The sequence below is a fragment of the Cheilinus undulatus genome, linkage group 4, assembly GCF_018320785.1.
Source record: "Cheilinus undulatus linkage group 4, ASM1832078v1, whole genome shotgun sequence".
NCBI classification, from domain to species: Eukaryota; Metazoa; Chordata; class Actinopteri; order Labriformes; family Labridae; genus Cheilinus; species Cheilinus undulatus.
The window spans coordinates 37,998,612-38,022,404 of NC_054868.1; the positions used below are offsets into that span (position 1 = coordinate 37,998,612).

Below are 23,793 nucleotides of genomic sequence, written 5' to 3' on the forward strand. Positions count from 1 at the left end.
CAATACAAATGATGAGTTTAGAGGGGAAAAAGTTCCCTGATTACCAGTGTGGAAGCTAATAAATCTTCTCTTTTTTTTTTTTTTTAACTGAAATTAAGTGTAAGGATGTGAAAGGGCTAAAAGGATGGCTTCATTTGGAAAAGCAGGCATCATTTCGGACAGCCATCCTAGAGAAACATAAACATCCAAACAGTGTTTTACAGTAAACTGTGTAATATTTAACCCTATAAAACAGATACATCAGCCAGATTTCATGCCTGCCTTTAGGTAGGTCTATAATGCAAAGCTTCAAGCTCATACGCCTGTTCCCAGTCAGAAAATGACTTGACAAACCAGCAAGGGTGGAGAGTAACTAATTACATTTACTTAAATTACTGCATTTGAGTCATTTTTTGGATACTTGTACTTTTTTAACATTTTGAAATCAGTAATTTTACTTTGACTCAAGTAAGTTTTAACCAGAGTATCTGTACTTTTACTTGATTACAATACTCTTGTACTTTTTCTACCTCTGTTGACTACACAGTAGCACATGAGAATCATTTCCTGTCATATCATGAAACAGCTGTTGTGCGTGGCAAAAACTGGAGTGTTGATTTCTCAGGGTTTAACATTTCTGAGTTGGTTTTATCTCCCAAAAATGTAATATTTAACCCTTTAAAATGTAGTTTAACTTTAAGTAGTGTGGACCAGTAAAGACACTTTTAAAGTGTTGAATTAACTTTGTGTTAGTTCAATTGACAGTCAGTTTTTCCAAGTGAACTTTAATTAAATGCTTTTTACTTTTACTTGAGTAGATTTATAGACGATCACTTTTACTTAAATGAAATTTAATCAGAGTAACTGTGCTTTTACCTGAGTGCTATGTAGGTGTACTTTTCCACCTCTGCTAACCAGAGACATTTAAGGAGAAAGATGCGGTAGCCACGGGCATACTTTAGTTGAAGAGACTGTAAGCCTGTAAACAATGGCGGCAAGGAAAGTGATTAGTGTGGATACAGCAGTTTGTTTAATTAAAAAAAGAGCAAAGGGCCCTACTGAAAGCTTTTCTTGGTGGAAAATTGCTTTTGCTCTGTTTTTGCCCATCTTCAGCGAGAGATTGATTGACCAGCTGGCTCCAATGACTGTAAAGAGTTGAAATTTGACATGATGATGGCTGCCTGCCGGGCTCATGCTTTGTGGTAATTAACCCCTTGGCAGCAGGGCATGCCAGACTTACTGACTGACCAATCACCCTCCAATTCTTTTAAAGGTTCACTGACTATAGGGGACTGCCCAGATGGATGTGAAATACATCCCATGCCATGGATATGTGAAACAGCCTATCAACCGTGTCAGGTTATCTAATTGTTTCAAATGTAATGACAAAAAAATGTATCTCTTGAGAGTAAATCTGGTGCAAAGCTTTAAGACCGTTTAGAAATAATAAAACAAACTCATGGAAACTTTAATTGTGCAAAAGGAAATTCAGAGAAACTCAAAACGATTCATCCTCTGAAGATCTTGAATGTCTGTAAAAAACTTCATATCAATAATTCTTATCCTATCTTCTTATCTTTTAAAGTGAAAAGAGCACATCATCAATATAACATACCAAGGACATACATATAAATAACTGTTGCTGGCTAAAATCCCTAATACATCTTTAAAAATACATAAACCCTGGAAGATAAATAATATCTCACAAACATCGTGTTTTTATCAGTGAGAGTACTAGTTAAGGAAAAGAATAAATGGTCAAAATTCAAATAAAATGAAAATTTCAGCTGTTGTCCCTGGTTTTAGCATATTTTCCTGGTGCTGTTGGCTCTCGTGCGCAGATATCCCTGTTGTACAGATTACAACATCACATATTTGGGATAAGCTGAGGGACTGTTGTGTAAGAGGAATCCAAATCTGATTTTTAACAGATTTATTTATATGTGTTATACTGCAGATGGAGAAGGAATTAAAAAAGATACATCTGTGGAAATTATGTTACTGATGAAAGCTTGTACGTGACTGCAAAGGAACGACAATCAAACATTGTAAAGCTTTTAATCACTACGTCTCTTCTCTCTGCAGAATGCCGTTTACAAAGGAGAATACACAGCTACTCATCCAACCATCAGATTGTTCTGGGAGGTTTTCCATGAGTTCCCTCTGGAAAAGAAGAAGCAGTTCTTATGTAAGCATTTAATTACCTCATCTCTGGACTCACATGTCAGTTTAATTCTCACGCTCTCACCCTCACACGCCTCATAAATACTGTAGTAAAGGGCCAGATGTCCCGGCTCATGAATATAAGGTGCAGTCACTCAGGAAAGAGTGATTTCAGAGAAAAATGCAAGGAAAGAAGGTGATCTTTTAGAGATATTAAGAGGTTTGTAGCTAATAAGGACAGCAGATTTAACATGCTAAATGATTCAAATGAATTCTGTAGTTTTTCATATTTATGTTTCATTTTATTTTTTATTTATTTAAGATCATTTACTGGTTTTCATGGTTTTAGATGCATTACACATGAAAGTTTCTTGTTTCAGTAAATATGAAAAGCCACATTTTTATGCTTAAAAAAATCAAAGAAGAAACTGGTGCACACCAGTCATTTTTTGCAGATTAATAAGGATCAAAGGGTTAATGTTTTGATACACACTGCATCTTCATCAGAGTCCATTTGTGATTTGACAAAGTGAAATACCCTCCTCACAGAGAGTCAACACTAATTGGTTGCTAGGAGTGAAAAGTCAGCATGCAATAAACAAATACTGTGACAGTGATCTAATACAGTCTCAAAAGTGTAAAACTATTTACAACATACAGGTGCATCTCGAACTACCATATATCCTTATTTAATTGTTACAAAGTGGAATATTTCAAGACTTTGTTTTAATGTTGATGATTACAGCTTACAGCTCACAAAAATTAAAAATCCACTACCTCAAAATATTGAAATACCACAAAACATCAGTCCAGAAAAGGATTTATAATACAGAAATGTTGACCTCCTGGAAAATATGCTCATTTATGCCCTCAGTAATTGGTCAGTGTTCCTTTTGCATGAACTACTTCATCTATGCAGCATAGCATGGAGGCAATCAGTCTGTGGCACTGCTAGTGTATTAAAAAGCCCAGGTTGCTCTGATAGCAGCCTTCAGCTTGTCTGTATTGTTCAGTTTGGTGTCCTTGTCCTCACATTTCTCCAGAGATCCTCTGCAGGGTTCAGGTTAGCCAATCAAACACAGTACTAACATGGTCAGCAAACCAGTTCCTGCTAGTTCTGGGTTCACTGTGTGAAGAGACCAAGTCCTGCTGGAAAAGGGTATCAGTAGTAAGCTTCTCAGCAGATGGAAGCCTGAAAGGCTTAGTCGTTACTGCAGTAACAACTAATGGGGATCCGATGTAAACAAATAAATAAATAAATAAAGGCTCTAAAATCTCCTGGTAGATGCCTGACAGCGTTGACTCTGGACTTGATAAAGCACAGTGGACCAACAGCAGCAGAAGACATAGCGTTACAAACCATCACTGACTGGAAACTGAAAACACTAAACTTCAAGCAACTTTCCATGAATATGCTTTGATACAGCCTCTGAGAACAGCCTGGCCTTTCAGCAGTGTCCTTCTGTGGCCTACCCTCCTTGTGAAGGGTGCTGATGATTGTCCTCTGGACAACAGTCAGGTCAGCAGTCTTCCCTATGATTTCTGTTTTGTGTACTGAACCAGAGGAGAGAATAAAGACTTAGGAAAAAATCTGACTTTTCCACAATATTCTTATATTTTGAGATGGTAGATCTTTGAGTTTTTTGAGCTGTAAGCTGTAATCATTAAGATTTGGATTTCACATGGATTTAGTAGATTATAAATGTTGGAAGCTCTGGGTCATTATGCCTTATGTACATCCCTTGCTTCGTAGACTTCACTGAGGCAAATAACTACCAGGCTTAGTTCTAGATATCTGGTTGTATCTATTTACTTTGAAGTGAAACCAGTCATTACTAGTTTAAAAAGTTTCCTCAGGGGAAATAAGTGCCACTTTAACATTCGATGATTTATATTTTTATGTTTGAGACCCATGGACCATGGATTAGTTGTTAAGATATGTTTGTAATCAGTTTTTGGTCTCAAGTTTTGCATTGTGGTTGAGATTTCTCATAATTTTGAGTGTTTGGGCTTAATATACACCATCACAGGCCTATCCTGATTGACAGGCTCGCTGTTCGCAGTGTTTATGCCATGCTAGCTGAAAGACAAGCTCACTGGATCTCACTGTAAAATGGGTGCTCACTGGACTCCCATTTTGTCTTTTCACCATGTTTTTCTTCTTGCATCTACTTGCAGTGTTCCTGACTGGCAGTGACCGTATCCCCATCCACGGCATGGAGAGCCTGCGTATCGTTATCCAGTCCACTACAGCAGAGGAGCACTACCTGCCAGTGGCACACACCTGCTACAACTTGCTCGACATGCCCCGCTACCAGACCAAAGACATCCTGCGCCGCCGCCTCACTCAGGCCGTGGAGCAGTACGAGGGCTTCAGCCTGGTCTGAGGAGGAGGGGGGCTGCAGCAGTTTTAATGCACTTTAACAGCAATACACCATCAAGTCAGTGTCAAATGACTGTAACAGGGCAAGAGCACTCCGAAAATGCTCTTACAGGATCGGTAAGTAGCCTGATTTTGAAAGGTCTATCTATGTAAATGCAGAGTATTATTGTTTTTATTGTATTGGGCTAAGTTTTAGAACTCCCGAGGAGCATTTTAAGGATTTTAAAGGCTTATGTTTGAATATTTGTTGGATATAAACCATTGTTTTGCAGAAGAATGATGATCTGGGATCATAATAAACGTTGGGACCTAAATCAAAGCCAGAGGCGGTTGAGAAACTTTGGATTTGGATGTTTGCTTACTTTTAATTTTGTCCTTTTTTTACACAGTTGTGTATTTTATATTTGACTCCTTAAATTCTATTTTTCATTGTTATGTTGTTACCTTGGGACAATTGCTCTGTTTTTTGTTACTTTTAGTTTATGAAATAGAGTGGTTATATTTTGACAAATACATTATGTATATAAGTGTGTAAATAGGATTTTGAATATAATCTTGAGGAGTGTTTGTCCTGCTGATCTTTTTAAATCTGGACACCAGCATGTCCTCTGCCTCAGCTTAAGGATGATGGAGGCAGAGATGTGCAGGAGGAACTGTGGTGAATATTATTTGCAATTCCTCTTTCCTTTTGGGCTGTGAAATACACAGCAGCTGACTTTGTCTTGAACCTGCATTCAACAGTGTTGCCTTCTACAGCAAATCCTTCACAAAAAGCTGACTTTCAGAGTTGTAGTGGTTGTCGTCTGTGTGCATGTTTCTGAATGAAAGCAGAAAATTGAAATCTGTGCAAGTTTAACATTCTGGGACAAATTGATACGATTATTAGCTTTCGGGGAAGAGCGTTAGCAAAAACAAACTCAATTTCTCTGTCTGTTGATCAGACGTTATTAGTAGTTAGCTAGCTTAACTTAGCTTAGCTCAAACACTGGTGTTAGGGTTTAATATGCGACCTTGTTAACTGTCAGCTTTTCACCAAACGCCTAAGTGGTGGTTGCAGTTATAAAGGGTGTTGGAAACTCCTCATGAATGCCACTTACTGACTTTTGTTGTTAAGTATTCAGATATGTTTGAACAGGAAAGAGAATTTGTAAGGACTTTTTTTTTTTTTTTAATCTGAAACAACCAGACACAATCTGAAAGTCGACCGTTACCAGGGACGTTTGTTAAACCGTCACACCATGAAAGAGATCGAGACAGTACGAATGCGCCACAATCGACACTAAAGCTCGCTAAAACACACGCATAGCATTTAAATCATTAAATACATCATGTAAAAATGTCTAGCTGCTAAAGATGAGTACCTGCTCAAGCATGAGCCTTTATTTAGCCGAACCCTTAACACATCAGATGGAGGGTTTTTTTTAAACACACTTTCAGATAGGCTTTTTACAGAAGAGGATTAGGGCCACCGATGCAAGGCGTTTTGTAAAAACAGTCAAGATTCGCTGTTTGTTATAGTCTTCAGGATTATTTGCACAGGATTAGTATTAACTGTTGACCTCTGATTATTCATGAATTACCCCGTTGGTGTCGGTGTTTGTTGCCATGCATTTGCACACGATAAAGGCGATGCAAACAAATGTTCTGACATTTCTGTATAAAACTAAAAAAATGACACAAAAGCTTTTTATGTAGCAGGAAACATCTCACTTCTCTGGTTCATTAACAGGAAGGACGTAACAGCGCTCGCTTTTCGATGCGTAATGGGAGAGCAAGGGGAGACTGGTCACTCGTTTAGTGATCATGAACAGCTTATTTAGAAATATAAAAAGGAACACGTTGGCACATGTCTATTGGAAACTGAGCAATATGTGTATGATACATGAAGACAATGTTAGCTACAAAATATGATAGGCACTATTGCATTTTTTGAGGAATTTAAAAATAAAAAAAATCATCACTTGTTTTCATTGCTGCTGTCATGCAGCACCTTCATGTTTTCCTTCAAAAATGTCTAAGTTAGTCTAAATTGACTGTGTTTATCCTGTGCGAATGCACCAGGATGATTCATGAATTATTAGAGAGCAGCAGGTAATACTAATCCCGTGCGAAAAGTACTGAAGACTACAGGAAATGGCTAATCTTGACTGTCTCTACAAAGCGCCTTGTCTAGATGAAGATGTAAAGCTATATTTCAGATTTAACAATGAGATTCTCTCTTTTAGCTCATAAACAAAGTCTCTAAGATCCATTGTTACAGTAATAAAATTAGACTTTATTCCCAAAATTGTATTTCAACGTTTTTCTTGACATTTCAACTGTATTCTCAAAGTGGCCAGATTTTTTTTTCTTTCACCTTAGGTCCTAATCCTCTTCTGCTTTTACTGTTGATAAAAATGATGCTTCCTTAATATATTAGGCTGTATTTATATTGCAGCACTAATGAGTCTTGTTCATTTGTTCAAATGCTCCGAACCAACAGCCTTCTGTAATCGGGGCCCAGCTGTTTGTTCGTCATGAAATTAGACCTATCATGTCAGAAGCTGAGCTTTAGTGTTGCTTGTTGGCAGATTTTCAACTGCTAGAAAGAGCAGGACCACCTGCCTAAGGCTTAGCTAATCACCTACTCACTGAACTGTCATATTTAGCTACAGAGCTAACGGAAGCTAATAAAATTGTCCTTTACAATGAATCATTCCTTATTAATATGAATAATGACTATTTTAATTTTATCATTCCCAATTTGCATACATTTAAATTTGTAGCAGGACAACATGAGTGTTTTACACAGTGGAGAGGTGACCTGTTTATAGATTTATAAAGTGTATCTATCATAATATATCACTTGTTTGGAGATGTATAAATTCCAGTTATGCTGTATTTATTCCTACAGTCAAACCCTCTAACCAGAATGATGTTTAATTAGGTTGTGCATCTGTGTGAATTGTGTGAAATGGTCTTGCATATATCTATATTTTTCTATATTTCATACATAAAAGTCATGTCAGACAGTAAACGTGTCCTGACTAGCAGGCCACACTGACACAAACATTTAGCAATAACCTGAAACAGCCCAGTATTGTATTGATGAAAACTCTGGGTTCATCATCTAAAGGTCTTAAACACTGGACTCTTCTGAGAAGTTTCTTAGGACAGTTCATCTTCCTGCTTAGCTCTATACTGCATGTTCACACACAACCGACATGTTCAGTCAATATCTGTCTGATGAAAATGGAATTTTCCTGCAGAGTTTAGTCCTATGCAAAGGTTTGTACAGCCCTTGACTTTTTTGCACCTTTGTGCTACTGAAAATGTGATTTTGGCATATTTGTTTAAAAGCAACACGAAGCTCTCTGTTCCAGCAAACTTTTTCAATAAATCAATACAGTGTGAAAACACCCTTCCCGTGTGCTTTATGGTCACATGTTAAAACTGAGGCTGGGTTTAATATTTAGACACCTATTCTGCTGACTGGGTAAGCAACATGTGTAGGAAACAGGTATTTTCTTTGAAATGTCAGGCAAGGAAAATGGCCTTCTCCAAGAGGCTGAAGTGGAACGTTGATCAGAACTTGACTGATGAGTATGTGTTTATCAAACATCCTATTTTACCAATAATGGCTAATGGGGTGACTCTGTAGAAATGGGTCAAACTGAAGTCATCCCGGCAGCAAACTCAAAGTTTTTAGGGTTATTTTGTCTTGCTGTTTCTTATCATCTTCAGTACTTCTTGCACTGGATTAGCATTCTTAAAAGTATTGTGTTTGCAAGATCTAAGATGACAGTGATCATGCCCTTGTATGTCTAAAATGTAATCCATTCATCCTTGAGTCAGTGCACATTCGTGCAAAGTTTGAAAATTCCTGAAAGCATCCTTGTGATATTGCATTCACAAGCAAGGGATGAACATGAGGCATAGTAACGTTGATCTATGACAGTGTTACTCAACTCTGCTCAACCAAAGAGCCAAACTGTTGAAAAATACCTTTGCAAGAGCAATAATCTAAGTGGTGAAAAGTGGCAAAAATGGGTTAAGTGGCACTACAAATTCATTTAAGGTGGCAAAAATGTTCAAAAACTGTGAGAGAAGTGGCAAAAATAGGTGAAACATATGCATGAAATGGCAAAATATGGGAGGGAAGTGGAGAGAAAAGTGTCAAAAATGGGTGAGAAGTGACAAAAAATGAGTAAAGGGTGGCAAAACTGGCCAAACTGGCAAAAAAGTATCAAAGACATGGTGAAAAATGAGCAACAAAGAGATAGGAATCAATTCACAAAAAAGGGGAAAAAGTGGCATTTAATGGCGAAAAGCATCTTAAATGGGCAAAAAATGGTAAGAAAGGGGATAACAACAGCAGTAAGCAGGATAAAAGAGGTAAAACCTGGTGAAAAAGGGCAAAAACATGATAAAATTTGCAAAAAGAAGTGGCAAGAAGTGGGCTTAAAGCAGTAAAGATTGATTATAAGTGGCACAAAATTGAAAAAGGGAAAAATATAGTGAATAAAGTCAATGGAACTATAAATACAAAAAATAAGGATGACAAAAACAACTATTTAAGTGTGGGAAACAAACTGATCAATGTGACTTGCAACGGATAATTTCTGAGGTCAAAGTTTCCCTTTTTTTTAAGGTTTTCTGGGGGAATAATGTTTCAAATTCAGACATAGAAGAGCCACATGTGGCTTAAGAGCCACACGCTCAGTATCACTGATCTATGACCTCCAGAATCTGTTCATTCTTGAGTCAGAGTGGACATCTGTACAAATTTTATTATACAAAAATCACAAGGAAAAAATTAACTTTTACTTGATATTCTTATTTTTTAGATTTATTTGTAGAAGATGTAGTCCCTGGTGGTAAACGGTTGTAGCATTAAATCTCAATCCTTGTGCTTCCCATTGTATCCCATTCAAACGCATGTCTGTAGTCGCCATGTTTCACGTTATTCCTCAGTAGCTGCGCACGCGCAGCTTGATAGCGGCTATGTCACGTGTTTTGTTGCTCTGATTGGCCCGTAGAGATGTGACAGACAGAACGTTCACCCAATCATACTCTGAGTTTTTTCAAAGCCTCTGCCTTTTCTCAAACGTTTCCTATTGAAGCTTTCCCAAATGGATGTAAAACAAATCCATCTGGCGTGTCAGGTTACACTTACACAGCAGTGGGAGCAAACTGGGGTTAAGTGTCTTGCCGAAGGACACACTGACATGTCACTTCAGGAGCTAGAGAACAAACCCACAACCTTCAAGAGACAACTGAGCCACAGTCGCCCAATGTAGAAGAAGCATGCATACTAACTCACTCAAACCATAGAAACCCACACCGACAAAAAACTCAGTAAAAATATGATTTCATTCATAATATATACAAAATACAAATAAAACTTATGTACAAAAACGTACACACTCAAAATTCATTAAGCCTTGCCAGTGTTTACATTCAGTAAAAACGAAATACACACTGATAATCATCCATTTTGGAGAAAGAAAAGGAAACGTGTACTTGCTCACAGAAATGTAAACATACACATTGATCTGTATTTACAACAACCAAACTTCTGGTGAGGATGAAAAGGAAACTCAGAACGTTTCTGCCCTCCAGAGTCGTCTCACAAACAGCCATGACAACATTTTTATCAGTGAGCACAAACATACCAGTGATTCCAACAGGAAATAGCTTATTTAACATGGGGAAAAGCACATCAATGCATAAAAAATACACAGTTAATGCCTCAGAAAGTGTTAGTGATAAGGAAAATAATCCGTTTTATGGAATATAGTGATGAATGTTTTGGTTTGCTGTTTTTACTCTTGAGTCTTTGGGTTGTATTAAAATTAGAAACCACTTCTTTAAGTGAGCAAATACTCGGTTTAACTTCTACAGAAGCAATATTAGAATATTTCAGACACATTTTACCATGGTCAGAACTGAAATAAACAAAGCTATTCATTTAGTCAATACTGTTAAGCTGACTGAAGTTATACAAATAGTAACATCTCCCTTAAAAAAATACACAGAAATCTTGATCACAAATCCTTCTTTAAAAATATCAATAATCTCATCTCTATTATTTACTTACAAGGTGTTTTTTTTAAGACTTCTACGGGTAAAGTGGGAGAAAAATTACATTTTCTCTACTGATAATAACATTCAATAAGGATAGAAATAAATTAGAAGCAGTAAAAGTGTGATTCATCTTCTGCTGGAGTCCTCTTTGTGAAGGTGAGGTTCAGATGGTGACGTGTTTGCAGACTCAGCATCAGTCCTTTGAATAGTCTCTTTTTTATTTATTCTCAGATGAACTTGGAAGAGTCTTTTTTGCTGATGAGGACTTCCAGCAGCCGCAGTTTGGCTTTAACATGCTTGTATTCGCTGTACTCCACTGCCAGCGGGGAGCGGTCCTCCTTCTGCACGTTTCTATGGCAACAGGACAACAAACATTAAGAAAAAGTGGGATGGGTCAGCAATGGAAAAGCAATTTTATGTGCTGCTCTGTATTTCTGTTATGTAATCTGTCATTTACCTTCCATTCTGTCGAAAGAACTGGTCCTCGAACTCTTTCAGGTTCTTACGGAGTCTCTTCTTCTCCTCTCTCGTCTCCTGAAGCTGCTCCACAAGTTCCTGCCTGCAAGAGAAGAACAAAATATTTTAATGACCTCACATAAGAGTAATGACACTAATCTGAGGTTTTAATGAATCTTTTAGTGAAGTAGAGAGGTTTACTAGAGATGCACTGATTTTTAAAATTAGGTTGTTTAAATTATCAATTTAGCCAATACCTCTATAGATGTTTTTAAAAGTCTTCTCTTGGTGCAAAACACTCATTAACAAACCTTTATTGATCAAACATTCAACTTGGGCCATCAAACATCATCAGACACTGTGTAGGAAGCCAATCAGCAGTTAGATTCATCCACAACCTAAAACGTATCATAAAGGATCGAACCAAAGACAGACAGTCCTGACCAAGATTACTTATTTTATTTTTGACAAATCCTCATTATAGAGTTGTTATTGATTGATTGGAGCTCAGCAGTTTGATCAGATCAGCCCTGCTGATCATTTACATCAGCTGTCATAAACAGAGCACAATTTGTGGCAGGCTGTAAACACGCAAGTAAGACAATAAAGCATGAGTAGCAACATTAGCAATCCTGTGGCTAAAACATCAGCGGTATGGAAATACTTCAAGCTTGAGAGCATAAACAGTCCAACGGCCACCTGCAGCGTCTCTAACACGTCCATTACCAGAGGCTGTTGCAGCAAGGCTGCATTTCAAACTACCAATTTGATCCAACATCTCCGAACTAAACATGCAACATACAGTGACTTCACTACAGCAACAGAGGAGAAGGCTGCTACACTGAAGCAACAGACTCTGGACCTCAAGAGGAGAAAACACCCTTGAGAGAGAAATAAGGCTACAAAGATCACAGAAAAGAGGGAGATGCTGGTTTTCCTAAACAAGAATCTTCACTCCATTTTAAAGAAATTAGAGGGAAACGTTCTGTGGCAGCTCCACTGAACTTTAGAAATATCACTGTGCTAACAAGAGTGGCTTGTATTTGATATTCTGCTTTTACTGCTATGGTAGGAAGCTGCTCCATTTTAACAAGGACTGTTATTTAGAGTTTGTTGATTCATTCGGTTTTTATTAGGGGTGCACCAATCGATCGGCCAAAATCGGAATCGGCGCCAATTTCCTTAATTTTGGGGGATCGGTGATCGGCCGATACTTAGATAAGATCGGTTTCATATGTACCTCTACCTACTAAAATGTGAAAAATGAAAGACTAAAGGAACTGATATAATTTAGTAGTTTGCTCTAAACTTTTCATTCATATTTGAGAGAACTACCTCATGTGCAGTTAAAACAACAAGTTTGTATTGTTTCATGGGTATTGTTCAATGTTTTTAAATAAAATAAGATTGGAACATTGAAGGTGTATGCTGTCAGTTATAAAAAAAAAATCGGTACCGGTCAAAATCGAAATCGTCAGGTCAGGCTTTTTAAAGATCGGTGATCGGCCAGAAAATCGCAGTCGGTGCACCCCTAGTTTTTATCCCATTCAATTCAAACAATAGTATTAACTCCATTTTAAAGTGGAGCTTAGATGTTTAGAATTCAATTTTTGAGTTCAGTTTTTGTTGTGACTAATACAGTGATGCTAACTGTACCACTTCTAAATGGGATTGAAATATTTTAAAGTAATTTGTTTATTTGTTATTGCAACTACTAAATCTGTCTACACCACTTTTAAGTTGAACTGATGTTACTTGAATTCGCTTTTGAATTAATGTTTTGTGACCGATCAAGTCACGCTGTTTTGTGGATTTTTGAATCTTGTCTAATTTAATTCAAACTAAGAGAATATACAATCTTTATTTTTTGACGAATTATTATAGTGAAACAGCTTTCACACCATTCTGAGTGGAAATTTGATTGTATGTGTTTTACAACAATATTAGCGCTACTTAGTTAAATGAATTAAGCTTGAGACATCTAGTAGTTATTCTGTTTACTTAAGTTATTTTTGTAAAAAAGGTTATCAGACTCTAATCTAGGCAGATATGATTAACAGATTGAGACTTGGATCCAGTAGATACTCAATATTTAAAAATTGGAATGGGATCAGAGGCCAAAAATTCTGATCAGGACATCCCTAGTTGATATCCCAACAAACTAAATTCACCTTAAATGTGAGAAATCCTCATTTCAATTAATTTTTTTTCCAGGCTTGTACAGCTGAAGTTGGTGCGAGTAAAGCTGCAGTATATTTTGTACTATCTACTGTGAACTCATCAGATGAACAGCTTCACTCTGGGGAAAGGAGAAATAACTGTCTTTACACTGAAGACATTAACGCCACACAGAAAAAGAAATCTTGGATGAAAGTTCTTTACCACTAATCTCTGGCTTCACAGGAACTGAAGAAAAAAGTACTTATGTTTCACGATTTGTAAAGGATTTATCAAAAATGACAGACAATGAATGCAGATGGGTTCTAAGATTGGTACTTTATCTTCATCTTGGGAACTCAGTTTTTTAAAGGGGATAAACCAGAGCGCTCATACAGTTATCAAATTAATAGGGAGGAGAGAAAATATTAGCTACAAAATGTTAGCATAACTTTTTGGGATTTTATAGGGAAAACAACAACATTGTAAGTACTTTTTGCTCTAAAATGCCACTCATAGACATTCAAAACAAATCAAAATGCTACAATGGTGCATGCTCTGCTGCGACAACACAGTCTATACATGTACCCACTGCTTTTATTTATGGGGTCATAAGTAAAAGAAAAACTACACCTGAACATGGCTGCTCAGGTGTAGCAGTGTCCTTATCACCAACTGTTTCCCAATGCAACTGCAGTAATTACTGGTTTTCAAACTAAAATCGCTTCATCAATTCACCTCAGCTTTACTTATCACAAGTGATCCTTGTCTGCTCATGCTGCATAGAACCAAAACCAAGCCGCAGCCCTCTGCCCTGGAAAGCACTATAACAATGGAATCGACTGAAACTCTGGCTATGGTGATGGACCCTGCTCTACAGAAACGTTTCTCCAAGGCTGGAGCTATCTCCAAGGACAGATTCACTTGCCTTAAGCAATGCTTTGATGCTCTTTGGTAAGCTATATCGTCACTCAAGGCAGAAATCAGTGCACTCAGGGCAGATCATGCAACTTTAATGAAAGGGTAGAAAACACATCTAAACCTCTATCGAAATCACTAACAGCAGAAGAGGCAAAGTTAGCAGACCTCAGAGACTGTAGCCAGAATAACAACATTTGAGTTCATGGGCTTCCTGAGGGAAAACAGGGCTCTAATGACACACAATATATCACCACTCTGAGAAATACTATGCCAGAGATCATGCAACTTCATCCATCCCCAGATACTGCTACACAGAGGTAGCAGTGAAAGGTAGCACTACATGATACTGAAGTGCCTCCAAATTGTGCTGAATATAGCATAACTTTTAGTGTACTTCCTTTTCTTTTACTTGTGAGTGACTTACGTGGTAGCAGCGTGCAGGTTGGACAGCCTCATGTCTGTTGTGTTCTTAGAGGGTGAGAGTTCATCCACAGGTGAAATGAAACCATCCACTTCCTCGTCCATGTGATCAAGGAAGCTGAGCACGCTGATGTCGGGCCGTACAGTCACGGTGAACTGAGTCTTTGTTTCTCCGTCATCCTCAGAGCCGTCCTCTTCCTCCTGTTGGAGCAAAATGGAGTTTAAAGTTTCTTGTCTGAATCACACAGCGTTTTTAAAAAGTCAGCGCCATCAGCAAGCCTCCAGGATCAAACACTGCGGTGTGCGATGATCAATTGTGCGTTGTTAGTCATCAGTGGTCACAACAAATCATCATGTTACACATCCACGTCCCTGTTTGTGATTCATGTTTTCACCCATTAGTATGTACAGATGGCGTTAATGCAGGCCAACTAAAGACAGACTAGCCACTAAGGAACTATTTAATGTAATATGCACATCAAGAACCATAGAAACACTTAATATCCTGTAAAATGCACACAGCAAAATGATTTAGCTTGATTTGGTTTGTCTTAAAAACGCCAAAACTTAAGGATCACTCTGGTTTATTACAACTTTAGTCGTTGTTTGCTTCAACCGTCCTTGCCTTTATTCATTATAACTGGCCTGCAACTACTGCCTACTTTCTGTTTTGTTAATAAAACAAAATGTTTGTTCTTAAAGTGAATGTCTGATCAAAATGATATCCTATGAAGCGTTTTTTTTGTCCAAAACTGACAATTAATATAAATACTGCAGGAGAGCATAACAAAAACTATGAATAAAGGGCCCAAGCTTTGATAAACCAGAATTATCCTCCAAAAACAACATGAACTGTTTACACATTCATACAAAAATCATCACACAGTAATTCTCAAACATCATGTCCAGGCTGGCACTGATTCTTCTTCTCTACGAGTATTGATGGCAGAAAACAGGCAACCAGCCAATAAACAGGCAGCAATCAGGTTCATCGGAGGGGTAAATGGTGGTTAAATAGGGGAGTGGGGAGAGCTGTCGAATGATTGTTCAAGCAGCATCAGCATCAGCAGCCCGTCACCTTGATATCATCGAAGAAGAGTGCGGTTTCGCCCTCGATAATGGGCTGAAGGAGGGGACCTCTGCGCTTGCTGGAGGGAGAACCCTGTGTGACGGTTAGGAAGGAGGCGTTAATGTCACGCTCACTTTGGTGTAAACAGCGAGTATATATAAAAAAAAAAAAAAAAAACAACCACTGACTTCAAACATCAGCCTTCTTCTGTGTAAGAAAAGTCATCAGAGAGCTGACTAAGCAGTTTTAACTTTCATTTTTCTAATTTACTTTGATACCAGATGACATGTTAGTCACAATAAATTAAATTTAACTCAGTCATATCTTGTATGAACAACCTGTGCCTTAAAACAGGCCAGGGTTAGGTTTATGTTTGATTATTAGGCATTTTAACAACCATGTGACACAGTGGTTACTTATTTTAAAAAAGAGACTTATAGGGCCATTTTGATAATTTAAGTTTTTGAGTGTTTCAGACAAAGTCTGAAACACTTTCACAAAACTTAAAATTTAGGTGACTTCCAGCATTTTGTACATTCCGGTATGAGACACTGTTGTTTGTACATTTATTTCAGCACATGAAAAAGTGTTCTGTAAATTTGTTATAAAAGTTGTAAAAGAGTTCCACAACTTGTAAATTTGTCTCAGCACATGAAAAAGTATTTTTCACAGGTCAATTTCAAATTTAATTTTTAAAATTTTGTTACATGAAATGTAAAAATGTTTTTGTTAGAAGTGTTTAATGTAAATGTAAATTGTTTTGATTTATATAAATTTGTTCCAAGCTTTGTGAAAGTGCTTCAATTTTGGATTGGACTTCCAGGCCACCATACATTTAAGTCCAAAAGAAAGATGAACATAATCACTGTATAGCTTCTGTGATTTTTGATTTCATGATGTGCTTGTGTTTGTCCCATGTTTTAAAGCTCCTTCTGCTTTAGAAAATATAGCTAATAATTTAACACCAATGACACAGTGAGGAACTGATAGGGTAGACACGCCAGAAAAATTTCAGACCTTTCACGATGTACTTTAATTTTAAAAATCAGAGTTGACACATTTTAACCCTTAATATTTGATCAGACAGGGCAGAAAAGTAAAATAAAAACCATCTAAATAAATGAGGTGGAAAAAATGTTTTTGCTAAGTATCTGACTCTCCGAACCTCACTCAATGAAAAAAAGCTGACTAGACTATAAAGCTAGATAAAACATTTAATTAGGACATTTTTGGATGCTGTATTTGATCCGACTGTTCTGTGCCTCTCTAGTAAAAGCTGCACCATCATTAATACTGTATAGGAGAAACTCAATTTGCATAATGGGGATCAGAGCTGCATTATATAACATAAATAATCTACAATGCAGACCATTTATTACATAATAGAAATGCTATTAAGTGCTACAGAACACACTGTGAGAGAGAAAACAAGACATTAATGAATCTAAAGGAAGAATTATTTCATCCACTTGTTAATGCACCATAAATAATCCTGATTGTAGGGCTTCTTTTGTTCTGCTGTTCTGATCATAACACAGGTGACCATATCGGAGCTTTCTGACCCTCCGTTGCACTCAGCTGTCAAAGATGTCTCTCCCTGTGAACTCAATCTGCCACCTATGAGCTTCCTTATGACCCGAGGACTTGCTGAGCTGCTAGAGCTGGACTTAGAGCCCTGAAAGGTGGATAACACGTCTGTGGCACGTCTGCCACTGCACGGGTTCCCACGGCAGGCGCTAAAGCCAACATGAGCCGAGGATTAAGTGTCTGCACCAATCTGACAACGTGGCGATCTTTGGCACACGCTCGTCGCAGAGCAGCGGGACAGAGGGGGTGGGGGGTTGGAGGGGCAGCTGTGGAGGAAAATAAAAACTACAGTTAAGCTGAGATACTTACAATGACAGGGATGGTGGAGGCTCTGATAAGAATCTGCTTCACCAGGCGATATCTGTCGTACAGAGGTTTCATGATTTGTCTTTCGCTCTTGGTGACCTAAAGGAGGAGGTAAAAAACATCTTGTTAGCAGTGTAAGCTTCTTTCTGCTTTCCTCTGCCTCGCTGCAGACTGACTCCTGACAGCGCTAACATAAACACAGAATGACAGCTAACCAAGTCTGGCCCACAACAAGTCATCTAGAGCTTGAAAGTCATTAACCACAAACCGCAGAAGAACGCAGCGTGAGGAGGGACGGAGGTGACAGAAAGGTCGACTATACTTCCTGATACATGAAAAAATTCAAAGGGATTAGGGCAGTAATTATTTTGCTGCAGGATTTGGTCTGACATAAAGAAGGTGTGCATAAGTTTCTTTGAAGTGCAAGATTCCTGCAGAGTAAACTCTAGTGACAAATACCGTGTTTGCTTAAAAATATGAGCATTAAAAAAGTGCAATTTGTGAGCATTTTAAAGTGAAGTAATCATCTGTCCCTTAACTTTAAGATAACAGTCTTAGGATACACTCTCGCTTGCTTGAGACATTAGTCACCCCTCACTTGAAATCTGGGTCACAATTGCGTGCTGACGGAATTTTCTCCATTTGGGCCAACATGGTTGATATGAGATCAGATTTCATTTTTAAGAGGAGGCTTCATGTATCCATGGCGTCTTTTAAAGGAGTGGAGGTTTACTTACTGGTCGCCCGTGGATGCTCTCGTAGTACAAAAGAGCTTTCTGAAGGGCGACTTTCTCAGCTCCAATCTGCTCCCGTGTCATATCCTGTCAGAGGGGGAAACAGAAAGTGTGTCAAAACGTTCATAAATACTCTTCTCTGTTGCAACACCATCATTCCGTCACACACATATATTGCATTACCATAATAAATTAAAACCTTTCTGCCTGCTTTAGAATTGATGTAGTTTATCCAACACAGAACTTCCATTTCCTGGTTATGTGAATCTATGTTTTATTCATTGGCCTTCTGCGTGTGAGGCAAGTTCCTGGTCTTACCTTGATGTCCTCTGGCCGGTTCACCTCCTCTCTCTTCTCCTGTAGTTTCTTCTGAATCGCCTCCAGGCTGCTTTCTACTGGAGGTTTTGGCACTTTCTCTTGCTGTGGCTTCTTCTCCAGCTGAGAGCCGAAGCTTTTGGGCAGCGTGTTGCTCCGCTGGCGGGTCAGTGGAGGCAGATCCTCCTCAGACTTCATCAGCTTGTGTTCTGCAGAAAGAGGGAAATAAAATTGGGTTTTATTGATTTGTTACAGAGCTTATCATTTGTGTTTTAGGTGTGCTGCCCATATTTTAGGCTCACCTTTAAGCTCTTTACGAAGCTTGGCCAGTTCAGTTACCCACCTCAGCACTTCTGGGTTTGCAGCTTTATCACTGTGGGAGGGCTGAATGAAGAAAAAGAAGCAATAAATTCAAATGGATTAACTTTTAACATAAAGTAGCACCTTTGATAAAACAAGAATAGTTCTGTGTGGGATCATCCTTTTAAATCCTATTAATTACCCTATAGTATCCATTGTTTAGGGCTTAAAAAGGGCCAATAGTGTTAAAAATAATCACAAACTTTCATTCTCTGTCTACAATCAGTTTAAGGATTCTTCCGGGTTTATGCAGTTCGTCTTTCACTGGTTTATAGTTTTAAAATGTCTTTTATGGTACGTTATGTCTTTATAATCACATAAAAACATGAAAGAAATGAAACAGTCTTCTGTTTTTTTTGCTTACTCTGTATTTGCGCTCCTCTTCAAATCTCTCCTCAAACCTGTGGATCTTCTTCTTTAGTATATGTATCCTCTTAGTGAGCTGGGCGGATGTCAGCTCCTCCTTCTCATCATCACAGGAGCCAAGAGATGAACTCCGTCTGCGACTGCAAAGATACACAATGTTCTTAATATCATAGAGACTCCTTCCTACTCCCTCTACAAACATTGCCATGGCGTGCACTTACCTGACAAATGAGTGTGAGTTTGGTGGGGACGGAGGCACTTCAGTGTCATCCAGGTACTGCTGGCACTGTCCGTAGGCATAGAAGCGAGGGGACAGCATTGGGTCGCTGTCCTCCTCTAGGAGCTGGCGGATGAGGCGTCCTCCTGCATGAGGAGACAGTCTGGCCTCCTCTCTGTCCATACTCTCTCTCTGCAGTGAGTACGCTGGCACAGGCTCTGAGGAACAAACACACAAACAACAGCTTTGGGTTTGAATGTGGCACTTTGCTTGTTCTGTGGTTTATAGAGGATGTGCAAACAGGGGACAGGTTTGTCAGGGGAGCTTATTTGGAAATGTGGTGCATGCTGGTCAGCAGGCAAACACGGCACGTGCCTTTAGTGCAGAAAAAACACAATCACGTCAGCCCTGAGAGCTCTGAAGCTACAAAATAACAGGATAAAGCAGAGTCTCATCTACAGGTGGAGCTTAACAGAATTATGCTCTTAATCCAATATGAAATCTGCTTATTGAATCAGAATCACTTCATATCCTTTAACAGACCTTTTAGGTTAAGCTTTCAGCCAGGTACAATAATAAAAACCTAAAATTTCTCCAATTTCTTTTTCTTCTTTGCTGAGTAAGAGTAGAACATCAAATTGTATTACTTCTTTTATGACCAGTGGCCAAGAAAAAGAGTAAATCATTGAAACTGAGAGGCTGGAGCCAGAAAATATTAGGCATTATAGCATGAAACATGGCTGTCAGTACTCATTAATTAACCGCTGCAGCTATAATATCAAATATAAAATGCTCTTTTCTTAGCTGTTTCTGTAGGATACAACAACTGCGAAATGCTTTCATCTTAGGACCAATCCAAAACCAAAACCAAGTTTTCCTGAAGTTTGCTAGGAAGTAGCATAAAAATTTTTGTGCATCCTTTCTTGCACTGTAAATGTCACTGGACATGATGGAGCCTCTTGTCTTCTGGGGCCACAGATGTTGTTCAGAAGCTGTGGGGAAGACACTCCCCCTGCTCCCCCCCTCTGTGTGTCCCCTTATGGTTACAGTCTCCACTCTGGCAATAATTATGTCTGGTGAAAATAGCCATGTAGATACCCCTGACGATCCCCGAGCTATTAATAATGCCTGTCTCTCGCTGGGATAATGTCAGGGCGTGACCCCTGCTGAGACATACAGTGATGTGAGTTTGTGTTAAAGTTTCCACTCTGCTTAGTGAGAGATAAACCAGTTCACTGTGCCTGTCTCAGCACGTGAGAGAAAGGCTAGACAGAGAAATATCAGTTTGTCTCAGAGAGTTCTCCGTGAAAAAAAAAAGGAGTAATAAAACTGTGTGAAAACATGACAGCAGCAGGAATAATAATGCAGATTTCAGGGAAACAGGGACACAGGTAGCATCAGGTGTCATGAGACTGTAGAAATCCACAGAGGGGTTGTTACAGAGGGAGAGGAGATGAAGGGTGAGGAAACAAACTCTGAAGGAAACCAACTGTCAGTGTAAACATTCAAGGTATTAAGAATCGCCCAAGAAAACATGCACGCCCAGCCTAAAACTGCACATGCATATTTTTCTAAGCTGGGTTGAGTTTGTTCGTACGAGGAGAGGCTTTGCTCAAATTCCAGCTCTCGTCCCAGAGGACCTCTTGAGCTTCTAGGTACGTGCAGTTTGTCAAGCAGCCACTCTCTGGCATGTTAAAGCTCGTTCACAGCGGCAGGTGAGTGTCCTCCTTCCAGCTCCATTATCTTGCTCAGAAAGCAGTGCAGTGTAGCTGGCCAGTAAGGCTTCATGGCATTTGAAATTAATCCCTTAAATCAACCCCTTGCTGATGGTTCAGGATTAACTGGACTAATGAAACAAAAAACATGCCAGTTTGCCATTTGGCTAAAGGTTGTTGTGTGTACATCGCCCAGCCACAATGTTCCAAATCATTCAAGCATGTTGCCATGCAGGGAAAAGGTCATTCACACGGTCTTTTCTTTCTTTTTCTCTGACATGTCATTAGCAGCACAGTAAGTCAGCACTGGCAGTGAGGTAGCTTTACACTTACCATCACAAAAACTCAGCTGAAAAAGGTTTTTGAAATCAAGGAAGGGTGTGCTAAAGAATGGAGAATCTATAAGAGGAAAAGAGAAACAGAGAAGGGAGAGATAAAGAAATAAGAAGTAGAAAAAGGAAAATATCATACATACAAAATCAAAAATAATAACTGTCTCCCTAAACCTTTTCTTTTTTTAACTCACGAGACATCTCTTTAAGCCATCAAGGAAGACAGGCAAGGGCAGTTCTGTGGTAAGTATCGGGTCACCATGACAGGCGCTGGCACAACTTGTACTGGGACAAAGGTCTCACACCACCGTCTAATGCCCTCATCCATCAACAAGCCCATTTGTCCAGGACAACACCTTCTATGCAGTGTGCACCCATCATCCTGACAGTATTTATAACCTTTAAACTGCCTTATTAACCACTTATTTATCTTGGATCATTTAGCCAGAACATTGATCCCTCTTTGGCTCTGTGAAGAGTAAACACACCAGCTGCACAGTGTAAAAACACTCAAGTTGATCCTTGCACAGAACATTTACACAATTATAGCTCTTACTATACAAGCCTTGCCTGCTCTTACGCTCCAAATAATATGATGTGTCCGCCATGTCATGCTCCGAAAGGATATACTGTATACGTATGAATGGCCTGTCACAACCGATCATGCAGCCTCCCCATGGCATCCTCACTACTATGTGCTTAGTTATGAATTCAGGACAGAATGTACAGGAGGGCGGTTTAAGAAGAGGAAGGATGCCCTGAATAAAAATATGGGCCAAGTGATTTAAAACAAATTGTCTTTGTGTTGTTTTCAGCCACATGGGCTGTACATTTCCTGCACAGACTGCACAAATACACCCTCTGCTACATCCTCCCTCTAGGAAATAGGGTTTTAATTACAAGCACACACAACCAGAGTCACCACAAAGACAATTACACTAATACCACACATTTAACCCACAAGGCAGCAACTTAACCAGTAGATCCTCAAAGGGAACCTTGTTCAGACTTTAAGCATTCAAGACATTCTAGATGTTTTTTTTTGCACTTGTACCGATGCATTTTCAGCACACTTTCTTCTTTGTCCTAAAATTTCTGCACATTAACTTCCCTCAGGTTATTTTTTGATCTTTTAGAATGAAGAAACATTTTGTTGACTATGCCACATTATTAACATGTGTGGCATATCTTTACTCTGTCACCAAACCCTGCACAGCAACAATAACGACCTCTTAATACTTGCTTATTTATGTATCACATTTGGCCACTAGAGAGCTCCACAAAACATGCAATGATTTTCTTTTGCCCTGAACTTGAGCCTGCTGAAGATGACAGATTTATTGCATGGAACAATTTTGCACTGAGTGCCACATTTCACAGGAAACAGTGGCTGCATGGCTAGTGAAAGCCAGGACCTATGATGGCAGTGGAGAGATGAAGCAACACACTGCAATAAGCTCTTTAACTGTCTTTAATTGGAGGAATGAACCTGTTGGTGATCATTCCAGTTTACTGTAAAGAAAAACATTCACTACTCAGTGCACAAACCTCCCACAACTGCTGTGTTGCAACATCCTAACAAAACAATCACAGTGTCAGTGCAGAGATGGTGCAAGATTTCCTTTCTAACCCAACCCCAGCCCTGCATAAACACTTTAATTATAAACTCAAATAGGTCTGGAGGCAACAGGAGAAGGGAAAGGCACGTGAACAGTGCTTTGCTCGTGACTGTATCTTTAAACACTGCTTTCAAAATTACACTTGATAAGCCAGCATCATTAAAAAAATATCACATACATGTTTTTAATTGATCTCGTGCATAGCTGACCCTGAATGCACGTGCAGAGATCCCCGTAACATCACTATTCCTGGAGTGACTGAGCAAACATGACACTTATTAAATAGAGCACAAGTGCCACAATTTCAACCATGGTCAAAAAACTCTTTGTATTCTGGCCAAGTTTTCTACAGCTGGTTGCATGCAACGTTGTTATCATTGTTCTATGATTGATATTTACTGGGAACTACAGCAGCAGCTGAGCCTGGGAACAATCCTGTGCAAGAAACTGCCCAGTAACTGATAAATCCTGATAAAAACATACTCTTTGGTCTTTAAATAAAAGCATAGGAAGAGCTTTTAACTTTGCAAGCTTTCATATTTTCACTACAGAGACTCATACAACAGTCAAGGTTACCATGTGGTCTGATTCAAAAGTAACAAAACAGCAAAGTGTCTGCTGTACTGCC

General features: G+C 38.8%; 2 protein-coding genes across 6 annotated transcripts in view; one reads left to right on the forward strand and one right to left on the reverse strand.

Moving 5' to 3' along the window:
- Positions 1 to 7,923, forward strand: part of herc3 (HECT and RLD domain containing E3 ubiquitin protein ligase 3) — a 34,840-nt gene extending 26,917 nt beyond the window's left edge. Inside the window, exons 24-25 of the mRNA XM_041784939.1 lie at positions 2,065 to 2,167; positions 4,321 to 7,923. Coding sequence (XP_041640873.1) covers positions 2,065 to 2,167; positions 4,321 to 4,529 — 312 coding nt within the window. The 3' untranslated portion in view covers positions 4,530 to 7,923. The remainder of the gene's footprint in view (positions 1 to 2,064; positions 2,168 to 4,320) is intronic.
- Positions 7,924 to 9,859: 1,936 nt separating this feature from the next.
- The window catches only part of fam13a (family with sequence similarity 13 member A), a 64,412-nt gene continuing 50,478 nt past the window's right edge, over positions 9,860 to 23,793 (reverse strand). For 2 of the 5 annotated variants that reach the window (XM_041785277.1, XM_041785274.1), the window contains 11 exons: positions 21,548 to 21,613; positions 19,504 to 19,717; positions 19,281 to 19,422; positions 18,859 to 18,940; positions 18,560 to 18,765; positions 18,245 to 18,328; positions 17,511 to 17,606; positions 15,624 to 15,707; positions 14,550 to 14,746; positions 11,049 to 11,150; positions 9,860 to 10,942 (listed from right to left, as the gene is read on the reverse strand). In XM_041785277.1, coding sequence (XP_041641211.1) covers positions 10,819 to 10,942; positions 11,049 to 11,150; positions 14,550 to 14,746; positions 15,624 to 15,707; positions 17,511 to 17,606; positions 18,245 to 18,328; positions 18,560 to 18,765; positions 18,859 to 18,940; positions 19,281 to 19,422; positions 19,504 to 19,717; positions 21,548 to 21,613 — 1,397 coding nt within the window. In that variant the 3' untranslated portion in view covers positions 9,860 to 10,818. The remainder of the gene's footprint in view (positions 10,943 to 11,048; positions 11,151 to 14,549; positions 14,747 to 15,623; positions 15,708 to 17,510; positions 17,607 to 18,244; positions 18,329 to 18,559; positions 18,766 to 18,858; positions 18,941 to 19,280; positions 19,423 to 19,503; positions 19,718 to 21,547; positions 21,614 to 23,793) is intronic. The other 3 variants (XM_041785275.1, XM_041785276.1, XM_041785278.1) reach the window with 3 other exon arrangements.